Source organism: Rhinolophus sinicus, chromosome 6 (genome assembly GCF_057876585.1).
Source record: "Rhinolophus sinicus isolate RSI-liver-muscle chromosome 6, RSI-T2T, whole genome shotgun sequence".
Classification (NCBI taxonomy): domain Eukaryota; kingdom Metazoa; phylum Chordata; class Mammalia; order Chiroptera; family Rhinolophidae; genus Rhinolophus; species Rhinolophus sinicus.
The window spans coordinates 68,112,239-68,132,615 of NC_142506.1; the positions used below are offsets into that span (position 1 = coordinate 68,112,239).

Here is a 20,377-nt window from a genome sequence, read left to right on the forward strand (position 1 = left end):
TGTCCTGCAAAACCAATCCCTGTGCCTAGTCACCAACCCTGGGCCCGGCCCCCACCCTTCTGCCTACTGTCTCCATGAACTTGACTGTTCTAGGGACCTTGGATAAGGGAACCGCGCGGGATTTGTCCTGTTGTGACCGGCTTATGTCCCTGTGCAGTGTCCTCCAGGTCCATCCAGGTGGCAGCAGGGCTCAGTGTCCTCCCTTTGTAAGGCCGAGTGACAGTCCGAGAATGTGCACACCATAAAGAAAAACAGGCAGAGTGAGGGGACAGAGTGACTTGATAGCGAGGCATTCAGACTAGAGAGGTGGTCAGAAAGGTGATGCCTGAGCAGAGAGCGGGGTGAGGGGAGGAAGTGAGTCCTACACAGTAGGGAGAGAACCATCCAGAAGGAGGGGACAGCAAGTGTGGAGGTCCTGAGGCAGAAGCAGGCCTGTGTGCCGAGGTCCCCTGAGACCAGACGTCCACCGAGCAGGAGGCAGAGCCGCGGTCTCAGCGTTAGGCTCTGGTGAGGGATTTCAGTTTTGTTCTGGGAAGGAAACGCATGTCAACTCACAGAATCTCATTTTGTTCATAGTATGTAAGTGCCGCCGTTTGTATTCAGTGCTGCATTGGGTATGCTCAGAAAAGACTTCTGACGTGTGTCAGCACACGGGCTGGCTGTGAAACCTCTGCAAGCTTGGGATGTGTGCATTCTCCCCTCTCCCCTCATCCTCTCGGGTTCTGGGCTTTCTTCCTTCCGTCCACTGAGGAGGCCTCGCTGCCCAGGTCTGGACCCTGATTTCCACCTCTGATACCCTTCATGCTCCTAAAGTCAGCTCCTAAACTCTCGTGATACCCTTCATGCTCCTAAAGTCAGCTCCTGAACTCTCGTAATACCCTGCATGCTCCTAAAGTCAGCTCCTGAACTCTCGTGATACCCTGCTGCTCCTACACTCATTAGACACAGCCCCTCGTTCTGCTCTTCTGCCCAAGTGGTGGCCGCCCCGTCCCTCGCTTGACCTACACCCCGAAGCCACCCGGCCCACGGTCTCGCCTACGCTCCACCATCAGCCAACAAGCTCTGTTGAGCCAACCACCACGTGGACGCCTGTCGCTCCATCCGCGCCCTGGCGGCCCACAGTATGTCCCCCCCATCGCTGCCGCAGGCCCCCCACCTCTCCCTCCACGCTTGCTGCCCCGCCCACCCCCGCCCTTCATCACGTCCCCACCAGCCCCTTCTCCACACTCTGGCGCGGGGCTCCTTCGAAACCAGACAGCTGCTCATTCCTTCCTCCTCGAAATCTTCCAAGGCTTCTGCCTGTTGTTTTCAGAACAAATTCCAGACTCTGCCTGACATGCAAGGCCCTTCTCAGTCTTAAACCTTGTGGTCCGTCCTCATCTCGGCCCCGCTCTCCTTCTCCTGAGGAGTTCAACCCTTTCCAGTGTTCCAAGGACCTCCTGGTCCCTTGTTGCGACGCTGTGTGTGCCCAGAACACTGGCTGCCAGGTGCCTTTCTCCCATGCGTTGCTCAGCTCACTCTGCCTCATTTTCCAGGACCTGCCCATGTCACCTCCCCCAGGAACCCTGCTTGTCCCCCAAGCCCTGGGCTGGGTGCCCTTCCTGTGTGTGTCCAAGGCACCCACCGCTTGCCTCTGTCACATGAAACTCCTTGACACAGAGCCTATGTCTGCTATTCCTGTATCGACACCTGGCCCAGGGCTGCCAGACTGAATGAATGCACAAGGGAATGAATGAATTCACATATTGTACGTACATGGAGGTGGGACACAATGAAAATGCAACTCTTTGGCAGGAGCTGTAAAAGTGTGTTGCTTATGTACATAGAAATAATAAGCCCTTACACCTGATTTACAATGCAGTCTAACATGCTTTTTTTTTTTAATTATTCTTTCTACGTGCATAAACAACACATGCTACATGTCCACAGTTGTCCACACAGCTCTCGCCAAGAGTTGTGTTTTGTTGTTAGTAATTTGCATATAAAGGTGCTGAATTGTATGTTCTGATTGCTAAAAATAACTCTTCGATTAATAAGCATATACACACATATTTTTATAAAAGACTTAACAGTGATCAATTTAAAATCTTGAGTTTCAAGCTCTGCTGGAAATAGCAAATCTTAGCTATCAGCACTAAAACTCCCTTGCTCCCATCTCTCACCCCTAAACGGCCCTTACCCTCCAGAAGTAAACTTTGTTCAGAGGAAAAGCTGACCTCAAACTTCTCACCAAGTTACAGGCACAAATTATTTCAATGTAGCCCTTTAAAAATAATTTTAAAAGTAATTCCTGCAGAAAATTCACTTCCTTTCTCCTTGTCTGGCTTAGCAAAGCAAAGGGTCTTCTGGGGACAAACTGTGTGCCAATTTACAGACCGTCATCCCTCCAAAAACCCCAAGGAAAAGAAGTGTTCTCTGGTGCGACGTGGTACCTCTTTTTTCCCACTTTTATATCTTTTAAAGGGCAGGATGAGATTTGTTCCCCCATGTATGGAAAATTAACAAAGATAATCATCTTCTCAGCCAAAGACAGCGCCTCCTACCCCCCAACCCCCTTACTCAGCCAAGTACCCATCGCTGGAAAGTGTGCCGAGTGGGGGACCCACAGGTCGTGCCCCGTGGCAGGGACCAGAGAGGCAGAGATCAGCATCCCTGCCTGCAGAGACAGCCTGAGAGCCGTGTACGACGGAAAAGCTGGCGCTGTAATGTATTCAAGAAGACCTGAGGGTTTACTTTCCAATAAGGATGGAAGCAAAGCTGAGACCCCACTGCGAGCTTTTCATAATGCAGCTTCATATCAAAAGTTGGTAATTAGTCCCTGAGTGAATAAAGTAGAATAGATGATCAGAGATTGATACTTAGAGGAGAAGCACAAAATGCTTTACCGGTCATCAAAATTTAAAGGCTGTGGAGACAGGGTTGAGAAAATGCCTCTGTCTGTTTACACACAATTTTCAACCCAGAATTTGTAATGATGGGGTTCATTAGCTCGTGTTTTTAAATTGTATTAAAATGAAGCTTACGTGGCTTTCAAAGGAGCACACAGTGCCAAACGCAGGAGACTCTGCGCTCCAGCGTAAAACGCCACAGGAGCACCGGGGGTGGGGGGGCTTGGGTCTCATGTCAATCTCTGCCCTCCAGCTGGGTCTTTCTCTGAAATCCAAATGGGGTCCATTGCTATTTAATACGGGAACCGGATCTGAGGCAGATCTCAAAAACATCTATTTCTAAGGATTCCAGAACGTTTGTCCAGATTTCGTTTTCTCATATAATTTAATGTCAGTTCATTCATGGATTTCTGGTGGGACCGCCTCCTGCTGTAGATAAGACCCACCTCCGCCAGCCCCCACTTGTTCCTCAGCGTAGAACAGCATCGGGTGGGAGGAGGGACGGCCCAGAGAACATGGTTCAGAGTGGAAATGTATCTCACGATTAAACGTTCACGAAAGGGCGTGAACTGACAGAAAAACCAATCCCATGGGAATTGGAGGAGCCCGCTTACATTTCTGGACTCTCCCTAAAAACTGAATACAAGTGAACTACAGAAAAGAGAAAATTCCAAGTCTCTGAGGCACGCTCATCGTGTTTTACACACTGTCCTCCACACCTGAGGTCCTTGGGAACCGTCTCACCATGGTGGGAAAACCAAGGTTCTCGGGAACCAGGGACCCAGATTCAGATGTGAATGGGGGCACCTTTCCCTTAAAGCAAACTGACCAGGGAGAACCCTCATGTAAACAGTACACCGAGACTTGTAAATTCAGGTCGCAAAGGAGTTCCCTGCATGGTTCCTTAGAGAGAATACACTGTGGCATTTAAAATACTCATTTCGGGGCTCTATTGTATTTACCAGTTTTTGAAAGCCAGCTTCGAATTAGCAAAGGAAAGGAACTTGGCTTATAAGATACTTGACAGTTAGCGTAAGAGGTCATTCCACACTTCCATCAATCTTGGACAAATACACCAGTAACATAAAGCAAACATTAATGGGAGAACTCCCAAGAGTAATGCACAGCCCTCACCCCAAGATGCTGACAGCCTACCCTGGGAACAGACGGTGAATAAAAAAGCGCCATGACTGGGACACACGGCTGAAAATAAACCAGCCAACACAGAGGTGGTCCAGGAACTATCGGTCAGTAAATGAAGGAATCCAGTCAAAATCTTTTTCTTTCTTATTTTATTTCACCTTATAGCTTCAATATCCGGGTCTTTGCCACCAAATTACAAATTGCCTGTATAGACACAGAAACAAAATAGACAGTAAGAAAGTACCTTCAGGGCCATCGGCATCTCTGTTGTTGTATTTGATAACTTCACAGACAGTGGAAAAGGTGATTAATTGTCATGTGACTTCAACCGTAATGAACTTGAGAGAAAAACTGTACATATAGTCAAGTGTGAGAAGCCTTACAATTTCCTTCAGAAGGAAACTGCATATTCTTTTAAGCTCTTGGAAGAAAGGTGCCAGTTTGGACCAGAATTTATGGAAATTATCCAGCGAATGCTGAGGACTTTAAATGATCATTCTATAATAATAGCAAGTGAATAAACCTGACTTAGATCTATCCTTTGGCTTATGTTTGTTAGTAGTTTTATTCTTTCTTAACAGAGTGGCATAATTTATCATAGGAGGTTGAACCTAGTTCTCAAAAAAAAGCAACACATTTATCAGAAACAGAAAGTTTCTAAAAGCTTATTATGCGTCTGTCTTACATTTTACACTGCAAATTCCTACATCTTCCCTACTAACCTCTGTGACTTTTGTTAGCTTTGCTTGTGAGAATATCTTTAATTGTAGTACAAAATAATCCTCCACTGCAAGTTTTTTCTGGAATTGTGGTTAAATCACTGGACGTTGCTCGTTTTCTTTTGTAACTTCTTTGGCGTACGTAAACGAGAAAGCTGCATTCTGTCTTCTCTAAGTTGGGTGGACGGCAAAAAGAAGCAGGTCGAGAAATGTGTCAGAACTCAGATGAATTATTTGAATTAGCTTGGCTCTCTGCTGTGCTGCTGAAGGAAGGATCTGTCTCCATGACCAGAAGGTGAGCCTGTGAAAGTGTAACAGACGAGGCAGAGGCAGAGGACAGAGCTAACCTGTAGGTTTTTCGGTCCAGGATTCAGGTACAATGTATCAAAGGTGTTTCCAGTTGTTTCCATTTTGTAACATTGAACCAAATGTAACTAATATTTATCCGTACTTTAATTTATAATAATTTTCAAGAATTTGAACGGAGATAGATGGAAAATGTTTTTAACTGCTAAGGGCCACGTGCTTATAATAGGTCAAGCAGATCGCACCTTGGCTGCCAGTTTCAAGGCCACAGGAAGACTCAGAATTCCTCATGGTGTGGCATTTGTCACAAGTTCATTAATAAATAATCAATTATCATTGATTCTGCCATCTCAGTTTGAAATAGACGTGGCCCCGAAGGCTCAGAGCCTCTATCTATTTCAGTGCAAATCCCTCACTGTTTTGAATCTGGGCCAGACCTGGGGATGGAAGGAGGGAGCATGCTTGGGGCGCAGAAGGTAAGCACGGAACCCATCCAGAACCCATTCCAGTAGCAAGGCAAGGCGACCCTGTGAAGCCTTCAGAGATCCCAGAATGGACACGGCCCTAAGTACAGGCTCAGAGAGAAACAGCACAGAGGCCAAAATACTGGCGGGAATTACTCTGGTAGCGACTGACGGTTTAGCACTGAACCGCTGCTGAGTCATAGTCTGACGTGGTTTTCTTCAGAATCATTCTTACTCATTTTTGTCCATTAGAAAATAAAGCGGGGCTGGAGGGTGGCTGCATTGTTTTCCTTCCTAAGCATACACGTATGTAAACACACACACACACACACACCTCTGAATTTTTCCAGAGGCTTCTATAAATACATTGGATGAAAGCTGTACTGTTAACGTAAACAAATCCCACAAGAGAAATGCCAACATCACCATTCTCCCGCTCACTGTCTGTCTGCCTGCTTGTCTGTCAGTCTGTCTTCTCGGACCCCGTGTCTCCCTGTCTTGCAGTATTTACACGGACCTCGAGGGCGGGTGCCTCACGACTGGACAGTCCCCAGGAGTGATGCCGGCGGGACTGCCTGTGCGCCCCCAGCCCCCCTCTCCAACGTCTGTCTGGGACCCGGGAAGAAACAAAAAAGGAAAGCACAGGCTTCGATACCACTTTCGGGTTAAAGGGCACCAGCCACCCTGGCTTGTGTTCTGCCTAAAGGACACGGCTTTCATTTGATGAAGATCATTAGTCACCGAGATATATATTTTAGAGTGTTCCCAGCAGCGAGCAACCCGTTGGCAGTCAGTGGAGTGTACCAGATGGTTCATTAGCATAGGCCAGACGAGGCAGAGGCTTTCAGAATCATTTAGAAAATGTCAAACAGAAACAAGAACCCTGTCACTTTTTATTAGAATTAACTACATCATACCCTGGACAGAGATTTCACCTTGGGTCAGAAAAATTAATACAGAATTATATGAATTGTGCAATATAGTGGGTTAAGATAGGTCTTTCTCCAGGGACTCATTTGCTGGCGATACATCACGATCCCTCTACTTTCGGAGCCCTCAGACCTTTCCTTTTGTAAGATAGGAAAAGAGCTGACCTTGCTCGAAATCCATTGGTGTCTAATTGATGTGAGGTATGTGCAGAATTTCCACAAGATCTCCTTGCCAAGCCCTGCTGTGCTCATTCGCCCCGGAAGCTGGGTGAGTGGGGCGCCCTCGGGCCCGGGAACTTAGACAGTGAGCTTTCTGCCAGGAGGAAAACGCCGCCGTGAGCTGAACCCACGGCTGGAGTAAACAGGAATTAAACGCCATTGAAATTTTGTGTGCTTTTTTTTTTTTCCCCCTTAAATCCAGATGTCAAAAACCTTGAGAACTTCCAGCTGGTGGAGGGGGTCCAGGAACAAGTGAACGCCGCCCTGTTGGACTACACGGTGTGCAACTACCCGCAGCAAACGGAGAAATTTGGGCAGCTGCTCCTCCGACTGCCGGAAATCCGGGCCATCAGCCTGCAGGCAGAAGAATACCTGTATTGCAAGCACCTGAACGGGGACGTACCCTACAATAACCTCCTCATCGAAATGCTGCACGCGAAAAGGGCCTAAGCGACGTGCCCAGGGCTCTGCTTCCGAAACACAAAGAGACGGTGGGTGGGGGGGAGGAACAGGAAGAAAGAAAGGGGGAAAGCTACTCTGAAGTGCTCCAAGCAACACTAATTAAAAACTTGGTTTAAAGAGATTGGATTTAAAAAGGCATAATAATCAAATACTTAATAGCAAATAAATGATGTACCAGGGTATTTGTATTGCAAACTGTGAATCAAAACCCCAAAGGAGTCCAATCAGAGACACGGAGTGGACTCAGCTCCCAAGTGGACACGACACCACACGTCAGAACAGAAATGGACAGAACAATTCCTGTATATTTAAGCTGATCTCTGCTGTGAAGACACTTAGGAACTGGTCTGTGTTATTAATTAGGCTTCTGCAGCAAGGGATCCGAGCGTACAGAATTCCTCTTTGGTGAGGCTGAACTCAGTGGTTCTCAAGGGTCCCTCAGCTGCACCCAGAGAAGCCCTTCCTTCCTCCTTTCAAGGACCCAGCACCTGTCTGACCTTGGACTCTGTACTAAGGATTCACGCTCAGCCACACCCACTAGCTCCATGGTATCAGGAAAAGCCTAATTTTGAGTGTCCTTGTCTTAGACCTGCAAACAGCTGATAAGAACAGTCTCTTAATATGTTAGCCGTTTTCAATATGTCCTGGTATGTTTTGTCCTGTGTTCATAATGTTAAGAAAAAGCAGGCAGTATCCCTCTTCTGACCTTATATTCATTACTATTAAGGGAAATGGCTACAAACTTTTAAAGCACATGCACCGTAGCCGAATCCAGACCTTCCGTCTGCTACTGCTACTGAAATGTGGCATTGTGGAATTTCACAAAAATTTCCGGCCGAAAGGCTGGTTAGGGTACATTCGTGCTTTTAACCATCCAAGTTTGTAGTTCATTTAAAGATAAAACCCGCAACCTATTTTGCTGGGATGTCACACAGTCACCGTTCTAAGCAGTTGGGAGCCACACTGAAGCGTGTTATGCTATGCAAACAGAAAAGACAGGACGAGCTGACGGTCCATTCTCGCTGCCACCAAACACCCCCTAACACAGAATGGAAACAGTGATTTTTACAGATGGCCTGGAAGGATAGTAGAGTCATGCAGATCTTCCGCCAAAGGGAGAGGAAGAGAGTGATACTGGCCTTTCTAAGTCATAGACCAAAGTCTGCTATAGAACAAACACTGGAGGGCAGAGAGCTGCCAAAGAACTCTCCAGCCAGCACTATCTGTTATCAACAAGCGACAGCACAGGTAGGGGTCTTGCCTTATTTCACAATTCCGAGAGGTAGCTGTGCACATGTGGATCAACATTTGTTTAAATAAAGTATTAATACTTTCAAGTCAAATAAAATATAGTGTTTACATTCTTTAGGTCCTGGGGGCGTGGGGGGGCGGGAGGGAGGGAGACTGGGACATGACAAAATAGCTAAAGCAGTAATTTCCTTAATGTTATTTTTCTGATTGGTAATTATTTTTAACAGTCCTTAATTATTGTATGTCGTGAGACACTAAAATCAGAAACAGGAATCTCATTTAGACTTTAATTTTTTGTTGAGTTTATCGGCAGCACAATCACTTGTAGAAACTGTAAAGAAAATAAAAGTATCTCCTAGTCCCTTAATTTTTTTCATAAATGTGTCTGGCTTTTGAACAGTTTATTTATATTGTATATCATAGTTTCAAGTGTAGACAATTATGATGCTAATTTATTCCTTGGTTTCACCTCTGTATAAGATGTAGCAAGACTGAAGAAACCAAATATATGTGTTTACTGTAGCATGTCTTCAAGTTAGTGAAACATAGTTCAGGAACAGAGAAGGGTCTTAATGAATTAAAATCAGTCACTTGATTAAATGTCTGTAAATCTTTCTAATTCTCTCTGTAGTTTATTTAATATCTATTGTAAATTATGTGACTTGTAGCTTCCTCCGTTTTCAAATGAATTTAACAAGGGTGGAGTCTTACCTGGTTTTCCTTCCCAAGCATTGTAAGTTGTATACCAAAGATCTTAGTTATTACTTCTGTGTGTACAAAGGACTCTTATTTTTATTAATCACCTCTGATACTCGTCCACGTGAAGGGTACATATTAGCTCAGCAGAGTGCTGGTCACCTGTGTTCTCTTCATGGCTCAAAGGACAACGGCACCTGCTGCCCAGAGCCCATCTCCAGAGCACTGAGTAGGGTGACAGCATCATTTTTCTTCCAGTTAGAGACTCAGTTGGCTGGAAGATGCGTGCAGAGGGATGGGGTTGTCAGCAGTCAGTCACATGGTTCCATCATGCATGTGGGGTACTGATGGGGGCAGTTATGAGAGCTGTGGGGTCGTTATTTGAAAGGTCTTTAACATTGCAAAAATAAAAAAAATACACTTATGTTTTCTTAGTTTAAATATACAGTTCTCCCCAATGAATATTAACCTGAAACAAATGTCACGTGTTGGTGTGTTGTTAACCTAGTAAAGTACACCCTGAGAACAGTTAGAAAGATGGGCAACACGCAGAGTCCCTTGTACCCCGCTTGCTGGTGACATCAAGGACAGAAGCTAATACACGAAACGCGCCGCTGCCAATGTGCATGGCCCATGGAACGTGAGCCAAAGCGGGCAGATAACAGCTCTCCAGGGTTCGTGGCTAAACGGTTTGTAAGCAGACATCTACTTAGCAGCCGCCTTATCCATGACAGGACTCAGGAGTAGAAGCAGACTCCGAGAGAAAGGGTTTGGGCTTAGTCGGGTCGGTGACAGTTGGTCTCTGTTTGTAAACAGACCATCTGTAATGTCTGAATATTTCTATGACGGATCTTCTCCAGTGACCTTGGACCTGAATCCATGCAATGTTTAGAGTGTGAAGTCGGTTACTTGTTGACGTTTTCTTACTGTATCAGTGAAATACATATTGTCATGTCCGTTCTTGCCAGGAATTTCTCAACAAAATGGAATTTTCTTTTCAGTATTCCAATAAATATTGATATGCCCAGCCTGATCATTTTTAAAAGCCTTTAATGTTGTCCTCATTCTATTGGGTACTGAAGCTTCTAGGTGATTAAGATACTTGACTAGCAATGGAGTCCAAAGAATTCCACATGAATAGATACTTTTCCATGTCTGGATATTTTCTAGAATGATCCACTGTCCTTAGTGGGGTACGTGAAGCATTAAACTCAATATGTGCATCATTTCTCTACACAGAAAAAAGCATTTTATGTCACTCACTGGTATAAGTGGTGGGTGGAAAACCTCACCCATCTAACACTTGTGTAGAGCTCACTGTACCGAGGTCCTCAGAACTGCTCATGAGCTGTTACTCTCCTCACCTTAAAGCTTCCTGCTCAAAGCGACACAATACTTAGTGGAGGCCAGGATTTGAGCGCACGCTGCCAGTTTGGCTCCAGGGTCCACGTTCTAACCACAGCCCCACACTGTCTCTCAACCAGGGTGACCCTCAGGACTTGCTTCAAAAAGAAAAGATATTAGAGAAAATCAGGCATTGAGTCGCCACTCACTATACCAACCATGACGCAGAAACAAAAGCCTTTACACTTTCTGGAATTTAGCCCTAAAAAGTAGCATCTGTGTTCCAGAAATTAGCCTCCTTCAGAGCCACTGAAGCTTAGGAGATGCTTAAAGCAAGAAAACACCTCCAACATCCATTTTGGAAGTTAATAATTACCTCTATTACCGAAGAGCAAGAATCACTAGACAGTTAACAGCGCACATGGAACGTGTGACCCAGGCCCCGCTTTCCCATGCCCCCCTTCACACCCCAGCCGCTGCCAAGAAAAGCGGAGCCGTCCATTATCCCTTTGCCAAGCGCTGGTTTTTCTTAGGGTCCTACAGAAAGATACTGGGAACCGACCCAGCACACTGCACCTCGGGTCCAGTACGTTCCAGAACTAAGACTTTTAAGCAACTACAAAGTGGCCTGCAGACCACATGGCCCCTGTGTCCCTCTTACTAGGAGGAACTTAAATTATTCTAGCTGGCATTCCATGGAATATGAAAGTATACATTCACACAGAAGACGGTACCGTCTGAGACGTTTTTGCACGTATATGTACACAGCCACATCCTCGTCACACAGGGCAAGCAAGACGCGGGACGCCATTTTTTTAAATGTGTTTTTAGAAGTGCTCGTATACATTTTTGAAGCATTGGTGGAGAGGGGGTTTCTGGAGAGCCCCAGCCGGCAGCCAGCAGAGGTCATTCTGATGGGAGCAGAGGCCTCCCTGCCGGCTCTTAGGAAAACACGCCCCGAGTTGCTAAGCCCGTTAGCGTGGGGCAGCCCCTGGGAGAAGGGCGGCCAGGCCGAGCGCATTTCATTGTTTCAGCCGCGATTCACCCCAGCTTTGAAGAGGTCTGTACCTTTAACTAAGTTTGACGTTCAGTTTGAAGCCACCTCTGATGTGTGTTTTTATGAGAAACACGTGGAGAGTGTGTTCAGCCTAACACAGGTCAAAACGCTGTGAAACTTAGCGATCTTGACATTTTCCTGGAATAATAAAGACCAATTTTCCTTAACACTGAACAGGAAGTGTATAGTTGAGTCACTCAAAATAAATATTCTTGCAATACTTCGTTCCCTGTAGGCATTTGTTTTATGTTAAGTGAGGAATTAATAATTCAGGGACCGATAGCAGGCTGTGATTGGGGTTTCATTTGTAGACGAGCTGAGAACCAGTCTGAAAGGTTGCATGTTTAATTGTTGCTAGAAAAGAGCAAAAGAGGCGAAAGGGGGGTGTAATTAGGCTAATTGCTGCGGGTCCCTGAAGTGAGTTTGACACGGACCATTAAGAACCCAGCGGATTGCAGGGTGCTGTGCCCTCCACGCCCCACGGAGCTGAGGCCACCACGGCTCAGACCCCAGGCAGCCCCGGAGGTGCTGTAGGTCCCAGACTGGACTGCCTGGGACACAAGCGGTGAGGCGGCCCTCAGGCCACGTCAGTCAGAAAAAGCCAAAGGGAGAGGGAGCTGTCTTGCAAGGAGACGGTTGACCCCTGGTTTGCATCTAACTCTTGAACTCCACAGAGTAGGACACACTCGTCTGCTGACCCAGCAGCAGCCCCCAGCCCCGTCTCAGGACGAAGCCCAGCGTCTCTGACTCAGCCAGGCCCCTAGCACGGCAGCGACAGGAGAAAACGCCCCTGCAGATTGTCTGCAACCTGGGCCCCCCCTAGGGCTCCCCACCAGCTTCCTCAGATGCCTGCCCCTCCCCCCACAGCACCCCACTCTCCAGGTCCCAGCAGTTACGTTGCCTGGTTCTCCTTTACACCCACCTTCCCCTGACCATCCTGCAGCTTCTGATCGGGCCCTTGGCTCGTCTTCCCTCAAACGACGCACTCGCCTCCGGGCTGGTCCCCTGCCCTGGACGCCAGCGCTCAGCAAACCTCACTTCACACAGCTGCCAGTGCCTCTTCCTCCAATGTCAGAGACAAGCCACCTTTCTGACGCTGGCTCTGCTCCCGCCCCTGCCCTTCATGGGACCCCCAGTGTGGACAGCGGTCAGATGATGGGGCAAGATGGAAGGACGTGGGTCCCTCGATGACCTGGTGAGACTCAGGCGAGAAGGAAATACACCACTCTTGTTTAAGGGTCGGTATTTTGGGGTCTCTTTGTTTCCAAAGCTTAGATTTCCTCCCGATATACAAAACTGATCCCACGAATGTTCAAGACTGCCCCATGTTACAACTAAGGGAGCTACATTCAGAAGAGAAACAACCGCCCAGAGTCCTGCAACAGAAGGGATGGGGCCGGGGTGCTGACAGTTCTCTGATGCCAGAGCCCCTGCTTTCCACCCCCCGAGTCGCGCTGCCTTCCTGAAAGCACCCAGGAGGCGTCCTGCAGGATCAGTCCTCAGTTCACTAACAGAACACTTTTCTTTAGGATTCAGAACAAGCAACGGTGACAGACAACGTGTCTTTAAATGCTGCCACCAAAAGCAAAACCGCTCTTTGCCTCAGCAGGAGCCCAAATAAGCTCGGTCACAACCACCGACCTGTGATACAGGATTCACTGCCCAGGCCCTTGGGAATCCACACACTGAACTTCTGTGACTCTTACAATAAAGGAGAATTTGGGTAACATGGTAACATGTACCTTACACCGTCCCAACAAGAAACGTCACCGTGACCACCACCTCTGCTCAAATTTTAGGACTGACCATGTTGTAACTTTAAGAGCTGCTCTCTGTTTCCCTATTTATTTTACAAAAAAATCATTCGAGAAACATCCTACACGTATTAACCACTGTGGGCTATGAGACACCAAAGCAATAATGTTTATAAAGAGGAAACATTTTATGCTGGTCATTTCGGCTCACATTCCATTGCCACTGGCCCAGTTACTACTCACTATTTAAAAGAAAATCTAGACCTGAGGATTTTCCCCAGAAATAAATTAGGACTGTTGAAAGCTCTCTGCTCTGGAGGTAGAATGAGCTTCTATAAATAAGTGTGGAAACACGTGTCCCATTGCCCCTGAGGGTTGCTGTAATGGGTTTTATTTCCCCTCTGCTCCTGCCATGCGGCCTTGTGTTATTTGAGTGTCAAATGTCCCTACGACCATTGTGCGGCCTGGAGTCCAGCCAAGCTCCCTGGGCAGGCGATGCCCGGCCAGGGCTTGCTCACCTCCCCAGTCCATTACAGGAGCCGCAAAGCGGTGCCACCCCCTGGGGGGGAAAGAGAGAGCCGTGCATCCCTCGTGTGGCTGCCAGACACACAGCACATGGGCGACCCTGCCAGCCACCCGTCCACACCCAGCGTCACTTAAGAAAATGAGGACGAGGATGGTGAACAACGACTGTGGCCTTCCAAGCACTGGTTCCCCTTTAGTTCAACTGTCTCCTTTCATGTTCACAGCAAGTCTACCAGGGGGCACCATCCAAGTCCTGCCGCAGATGAGGAAACGAGCTGGATGCTGAACGCTCCCCAAGGTCACACAGCTGGAAAGGGGCCAGGGCACAACCCCAGCCACCTCTGACCACAGCCCAGGCCTCTCAGCGCTCGGCCACACGTCCCATTTCGCATGAATACAGAAGCTGTGACACCAAACGTGGACGGGGTGGGCTGCTAAACTCCACAGCTACTTTTCCATTTGCTCTCGGTGGGACACAGCTCCCTTTGCTCAACTTCCCTGAAGACACATCTACCGAGAAAAGGGAAGAAGACACCCCGTTATCACGTGATGACTGCACATCTGTAAAAATGGTCCCCTTGGCATCAAGCACATAGTAAGGAGAGTGCAGCTCGGGGGTTTCTGCTTTGTGTGCTTGTTTCCTTTTTGTTTTGCTTTTATTTCGTTTCATTTTAGACACAGGCCCTCATCCAGCCAGATCAGTGCCAGAAATGTTACTGGCCAAAGAGAATGTTATGGAAGGTGCAGCATTTAAATGGTGTGGGAGCTGCTTCCAAAGGCTGAGCACCGAGAGGGAGCGTCACCCGCCGACAGGGACGAGACCTGCAGACAAGGGCATATCAGGGACAAAAGTATGAGCTCAAAATATGGAGGGATTTTCTTTTTTCTTTTCTTTTTTCTTTTTTTCAGGAGGTGTGATGAGGCTGTTAAACGGCAAAAACAAAAAGCACGTCCTCTAGGATCAACCAGGTAACAATGAGAAGCGTAACTGTTTTTCTAATATTAAAACCGGCGCTGTATTACCTCATTCTGTGGAAAACTGTGGCCAAATAAGGCATCATTGTGCTGAGAGCTGGTACCAAGGGATTTTACGTATCATTTTTTAGCTGCACGAAGCATCCTCAGAACTTCCTGCGTTTTTTTCACAAGGTGCGGTAAGAGCTTAGATGGCACGGTGAGCGTCCGTAGAAGGGGGTTTCCATCCAACTTTGATTTATGATCCACAAAGATGCCAACTTCCTGTTTTTCAAGCGCTGCGGAAACTTTCCCAAGTCCGATCTGATATTCCACAAAGCCCGTCGCATGGGGCGGTGCAGGGAGGCCCAGAGCACGGCCGGCGCCGCGGCTTTAATCTTGAGGCGAACTTGGGGCTGCTTGTGTTTTTAGGCCCTAACACAGCTCCCTGTCATCACGGAGAAAACTCAGCTAGTAAAAGACTTGGTGTTAATCATCTGGGTTTGCATCTTAGCTCTCCAAGCAGAATGAAGCCGTGAGGTGGCTCGTCAGCCCATCAGGGGCTTCTCAGGGGCTCGGGGCCGGAAACCCCTCGTGTGGTCATCCCATCAGCACTTACACGGGGGTTCACTGACTTCAGTGTGCAAATCGGGGAAGGGAATGAAGTGACTGTGCAAACACAGGGCGAGGGACACATCTGCCACTTGTTTATCTGGGGACTTCCCAGAGAAACCATCAGGCTCCCAGAGATGGAGGGGGAAGGGACCTCTCCACACTGCCTGTCCTCACGCTCCACTGTGTCGTCCCTTACCCTGAAATCAGGTCACTGAGCTCCAGACCCAGCCAGTGCTTGGCCCACGCGGCCGGTCCGTCACCGCACCTACGGCTGCAGCAGTGGTTTTATTTGGCCAGTCTGTCCCTCCTCACTCTGGGGGAGTCCTCCACGTGGGCCTGGCCTCCGTCTCCGAGCCCCAGCACCTAACACACTCCAGGAGCCGCCTTCCTAAGGCTGCTTCACAGGCTCTCACTAAATAGTTCTGGAATAAATGGTTCCTATCTATTTACTAAACTTGCTCTAGAAAGGACGTCTCCTAGTCAGTTGATTCCTAGCCCAGCTTCTTCAGCTGGGGGTCCCCAGTGCTTGACGCGTGGTCTACAGACAAGCAGTGTCGTCACCTGGGAGCTCGTCAGAAATATCGGCCCCACCGGACCGGCTCCTCAGAATCCGCTCCGGATAATGGAAAATCAGGCAGTTTCATTTCCTTTACAATAACTCTGTGACTCAGACCTTTCACCCTTTTTTCTGAAGTCATAGACAAGCCTAAGCTAATTTGTAAAAAGAGGTTTTACTAAAATTCTGGTGTGCTAATGTGAGGAGAAGGTTTGATGGAAAATACAAAGTCTCATTTGCCTTTGATACCATTGCAGCCACAGGCTGCGAGAGGCCCAGAGGAAAGATGGGGCAGGACGTGGGGGGTGGCATCCTGACACACAGACGAGGAAGAGGACACAGACGGAAAGACGGTCCTGAGGGAGAGAAGAGCAGGGCACAGACAGCCCTGAGCTCAGAACTCCGTGTCATTGCAGATGTTCAGCATGCCAGTGCCTGGGGGGTGGGGGGTGGATGGTGAGGCCGAGGGGGGCAGCCAGGAGGACCAGAAGCTGATGGGTGTTCAGAGAATCGGGTTTGTACACTGGGGAGCCCAGGCCAGCCACAAGCCGTGGGTGTGGGGGGAGGACAGGGCCAGATGCTCTAAGAAACACTGAAACGCAGGCGGCTTCCAGCTCATTCGCGACAGGAAGAACATCTTTTCAAATGAACGACCAGTGGATGTGAACTTGACAGCATGGATGGCACACCCAGGATAGGCTATGGGATCTCGTCACCACACCGAGGATTCGCCAAATGGTCATCCACCTGTGCCTGAAAACAGCTTCTTCCGTGAGGAGCACAAAATGTTTATCCTATAAACACAATGAATTAGCCCTGCAAAAACTGGGAGCGTAAAGTTCGACACACTCTCCGCCCTAAAAACCACAGCTTGCAGATGGACGCATGAAATTCCGGGAGACGGAAAATGGCAGCTTGGCCTGCCTTTACTGCTATGTGGCCACAGTGTGTGCGACCACGCCATCCACGCTGGCCATGCTGGGCTTTGCTGTCCCCACTGAGTACGAGGACATCAGCGGCAGGTCACCAGTAACTCAGGGGCCTATGCTGCGGTGAAACTATGGTGACACCGACACCAGCATGTGAATTCCTGTGACCCTTCAGTGTCATGCAACACTGAAATCTGCCTCCCAAATGGGAAGTGAAAGAAAGACAAATCCTGCCTCAAAAATGGAGGAAAGAATAAAATGACCCGACAGGCAAACGGTCAGTGTCCCGAGGCAGCACCGTTTGTCTGCAGGCCACGGGAGCAGCCTGGGGACGGAGGGCAGGAGGGCCCGTCAGAAGCCCTGTGTGGCCCTCAGGTCAGAAAGCCTGGCCACCCTGGGCATTAACCCAACAGGACAAGATTCAGACTGTGGGGGCGACGGCTAAACAAACGTCACGCTGAGGAAGAAATCAGACGCCAACAAACGACGATAAGCAAGGTGTAATCTGGAAAGACCCGAGCCCCGCCTGCCGTGTGCGGGGTGGGGGCCCCACAGACGTCAAACTGCATGTAGAGTCTGTGAACAAGAAGAACCAGAAAAGCAGCGCCATTTGCAACAGCAGCCGGGACCGTAACCTCTCCTGACGAATTCCTTCTCCATTAATTTGACCGGCTCCCCAGAACTGTCTGGAAGGGTCCAGGCAGGAGTTACTCTTCACCCGTCTCACAGAGAAGAAAGCTGCGCTCCAGAGACAAGAAGTGTGGGCCATCCACACCGTGGCCGTACTTCTTTACTCCCTGCTCACGGCTCCGTGTGACACTTAGTTCTTGAAGAAGTCGCAGGGCAAAGAGCCACTCCTTTTAAGCAAATCTGTGCTTTCAAAGTATAAACATATTTGTCCCACCAGGAGGACTGGCAACCTTGCCCGACGTTTGCCCACAGGTGGCAATCCTGCTCAGACAGATTTGGCCCCACACTCCTGAAAGCCACTGCCGTTGTGAATCATTGCATAGCTGGTGACCGTCAAGAAAGAACTTAGAAAGCCACTGAAGAAATGCAGCCATCTGCCAGAACATAAGCATGGCAGAGTGGTAAGAGCACGGCCGAAGGGAAATGACCAGGGCAGTGGACTTGGGGGTGGCACAGCACAGGGGATCCTGTCACCCCCCATCTCCCATGTGCATCCAGAGGCGGGTCCCTGAAGGCAGACCAGACCGCAGGGACGCCAGGCTGGACCCCTGGGCTCACCTGCAGGTGTGAGGACGAAGGGGATCCTGGGTGCACTTGTGGCCCCACAGTCCTTGGGGACGCTGCTGCCGGCCCTTTTCATTCCCGGCTCATCATTTTCTCTGAGTTCACAAACCGTCCCACAGCCAGTCCACAGCCGCACCCCCGTGCACGTCCCCTCCTCCCGCTGGTCTCCCCTGAAACCTCCCCTCCCATGGCCTGCTCGTCCCCTTGCAAAGGGGCCGCTGTCCTCTGCTGACGTCCCAGTCCCTCCCCGTCCCTCACTGCAAAGGACTCTGGCCCCTGGGCCACACGCTTCCGCGCCCACACCCGCCGCGCGTCATCTCCATGTCCTGGTCGTCATGTCAAAGGCTTAGTTAGGTGACGCCCGTCTTGAAGTTTCTCCTTGGGCATCTCACAGTCCGTCTGTCCAAATCCAGTGGTCACTCACTTCTCCCCAAGGGGTGCCGAGTTCAGCGTCCGGCGCATCCACCCCGCACCCCCAGCTCCACAAGCCAGACCCGGAAGCCTGCATCGCTCCCTCATCTCACGGCCCTGCGGGTACTCGGGGGCTTCTCAGGGGCGGCTCCTTCGGCACCTCAGGCCCAGGCCAGCTCTTCAGCGCCGGCTGCTCTGCCCAGAAGGACCCTGGGAGGGAGGGGCGCCGCGCTTTGTTTCATCCAACCTTGACCTTCGCGTTTTCATGAGATACCAGTGTGCTGGAGTACGTACTAAAAATATCCCGATTTGCCATTATTTTCACAAAAAGTTAACTTCTGAAAGCAAGAGCATTTCTATTAGTATTTAATAAGCTAGTTCTGAGCTGCATTTGGCTGAAACCAAAGGTACAATCCAGTCGGTTTAAACACAACTTCTTCTGGATGTTCTTGGAGAGACAGGCAATCAAACGGGGCCGGGAGAGTTTCCCTCGGGCCCATCACGCTTCCCTTCACCTACACACGTCAAGAACGTTCAAGTGTTAGGACACAACGTTCCGCATTCTAGCAATTAGCTCAACAGAACCTGGAAATGAAAACGGGGAAAATGAAATAAAACGACTCTGCCAGCGGACGCAGTGCACTTAGACCCCTCAGGACACGTCCCCACCTGAACTGCACACATTCGGCTGAAAAGGAAACCATTTGCGACCAAACACTGAAACATTTCTACTAATTACATTGTCTAAAATACGCTCCCAAGTTCTTCTTTCTATATTGGAACCTCCCTGTTTTTCTTTCTGCTTCCTGACGTGGATGACTTGGAAACATGTGGTTTCAATGCTAAGTTGCCATTTATGTTTGTTCTGTCCCATTCTTTTCCTCAAAGTCTTTTGTTTTCTTCATCCATTGGAAAATCATGTCGGTAATTGTAAAGCTTGTAGGTTATAAGTTCTTTACATTTTTAAAAACACTTGGTTGAATAAACGAAGACCCCGATATCTAAATTAGAAGGACCATAAAGTCTTATTCCTTCAGTAGGAGAAAAAACCCACGGTGATCTAGTTGAAACAGTGACACTGGGGACCTATGCACACGGGGTGCCCTGGATTAAAGTCTGGGACAGACCAATTCCCAGCTTTCAATTCCCCCAGTGATGCAGTTGCATTTTAGTGATTATTTAAGGGTCACATGAAGAAGGTGAGGAAGGCAAAATTCTAACTCCGAGGTTGAAATTAAATGGGTACACTTTCATGAGGAACTTGGGGTAGCTCTGCAAACACAGAGTACAGTGGAGTTGGGGAATTGGTCTTTTCCTGTAATGATTTCATTGTATCAATAATCCATGGAAACAGTCAGTCATGGCAGGAGTGAGGCGGCGGATTTTCCCCACCTGGTTTGTCTTGAGTTGGTGTGGACTGAGCACAGGGAGCTCCCATTGCCTCCTGAGCCTGCGCCCGACACCAGGCAATGTTACAGCTGCGCTTAAAGAGGAGTTGGACACACCGCACAGCAATCCAGGCTCTGGGTTGCCCACCCGTGATCAAACGCTCTATTAAGTGAAACAGTGGACGGAGAAGCTGGCTCGTTGGGTCGGTGGTGACGGTCATAAGAAACTCATTGGGATGTGAACAGATTAAAATGAGTGGCTGGAATTGCCACGACAGACCTCTAACTTCAGTGAACAGCAGAAAGAAAGACGCTGGTAACACCTCAGGCAGCTCCACTGTGTGCCACAGTCTCTGATCGTGGACAATTCATGCCACTTGCCTAGACCTGCTTCTCCATCTGTAAATGAGAAGGGTACCTGGACGGACCTCACATGCGGTGATTCAATTAACGTGAACCTGCACATATCACATTCCAAAACCAGGAGTAAACTCTAACCAGGAGAATACAGCA

General features: G+C 48.8%; 1 protein-coding gene across 5 annotated transcripts in view; it reads left to right on the plus strand.

Annotated features, from left to right (window-relative positions):
• NR5A2 (nuclear receptor subfamily 5 group A member 2) overlaps nt 1–10,110 on the plus strand; it is a 105,124-nt gene extending 95,014 nt beyond the window's left edge. For all 5 annotated transcript variants that reach the window (XM_019750931.3, XM_019750929.3, XM_019750930.3 and 2 more), the window contains exon 7: nt 6,871–10,110. In XM_019750931.3, coding sequence (XP_019606490.2) covers nt 6,871–7,118 — 248 coding nt within the window. In that variant the 3' untranslated portion in view covers nt 7,119–10,110. The remainder of the gene's footprint in view (nt 1–6,870) is intronic.
• The last annotated feature ends 10,267 nt before the right edge of the window (nt 10,111–20,377 follow it).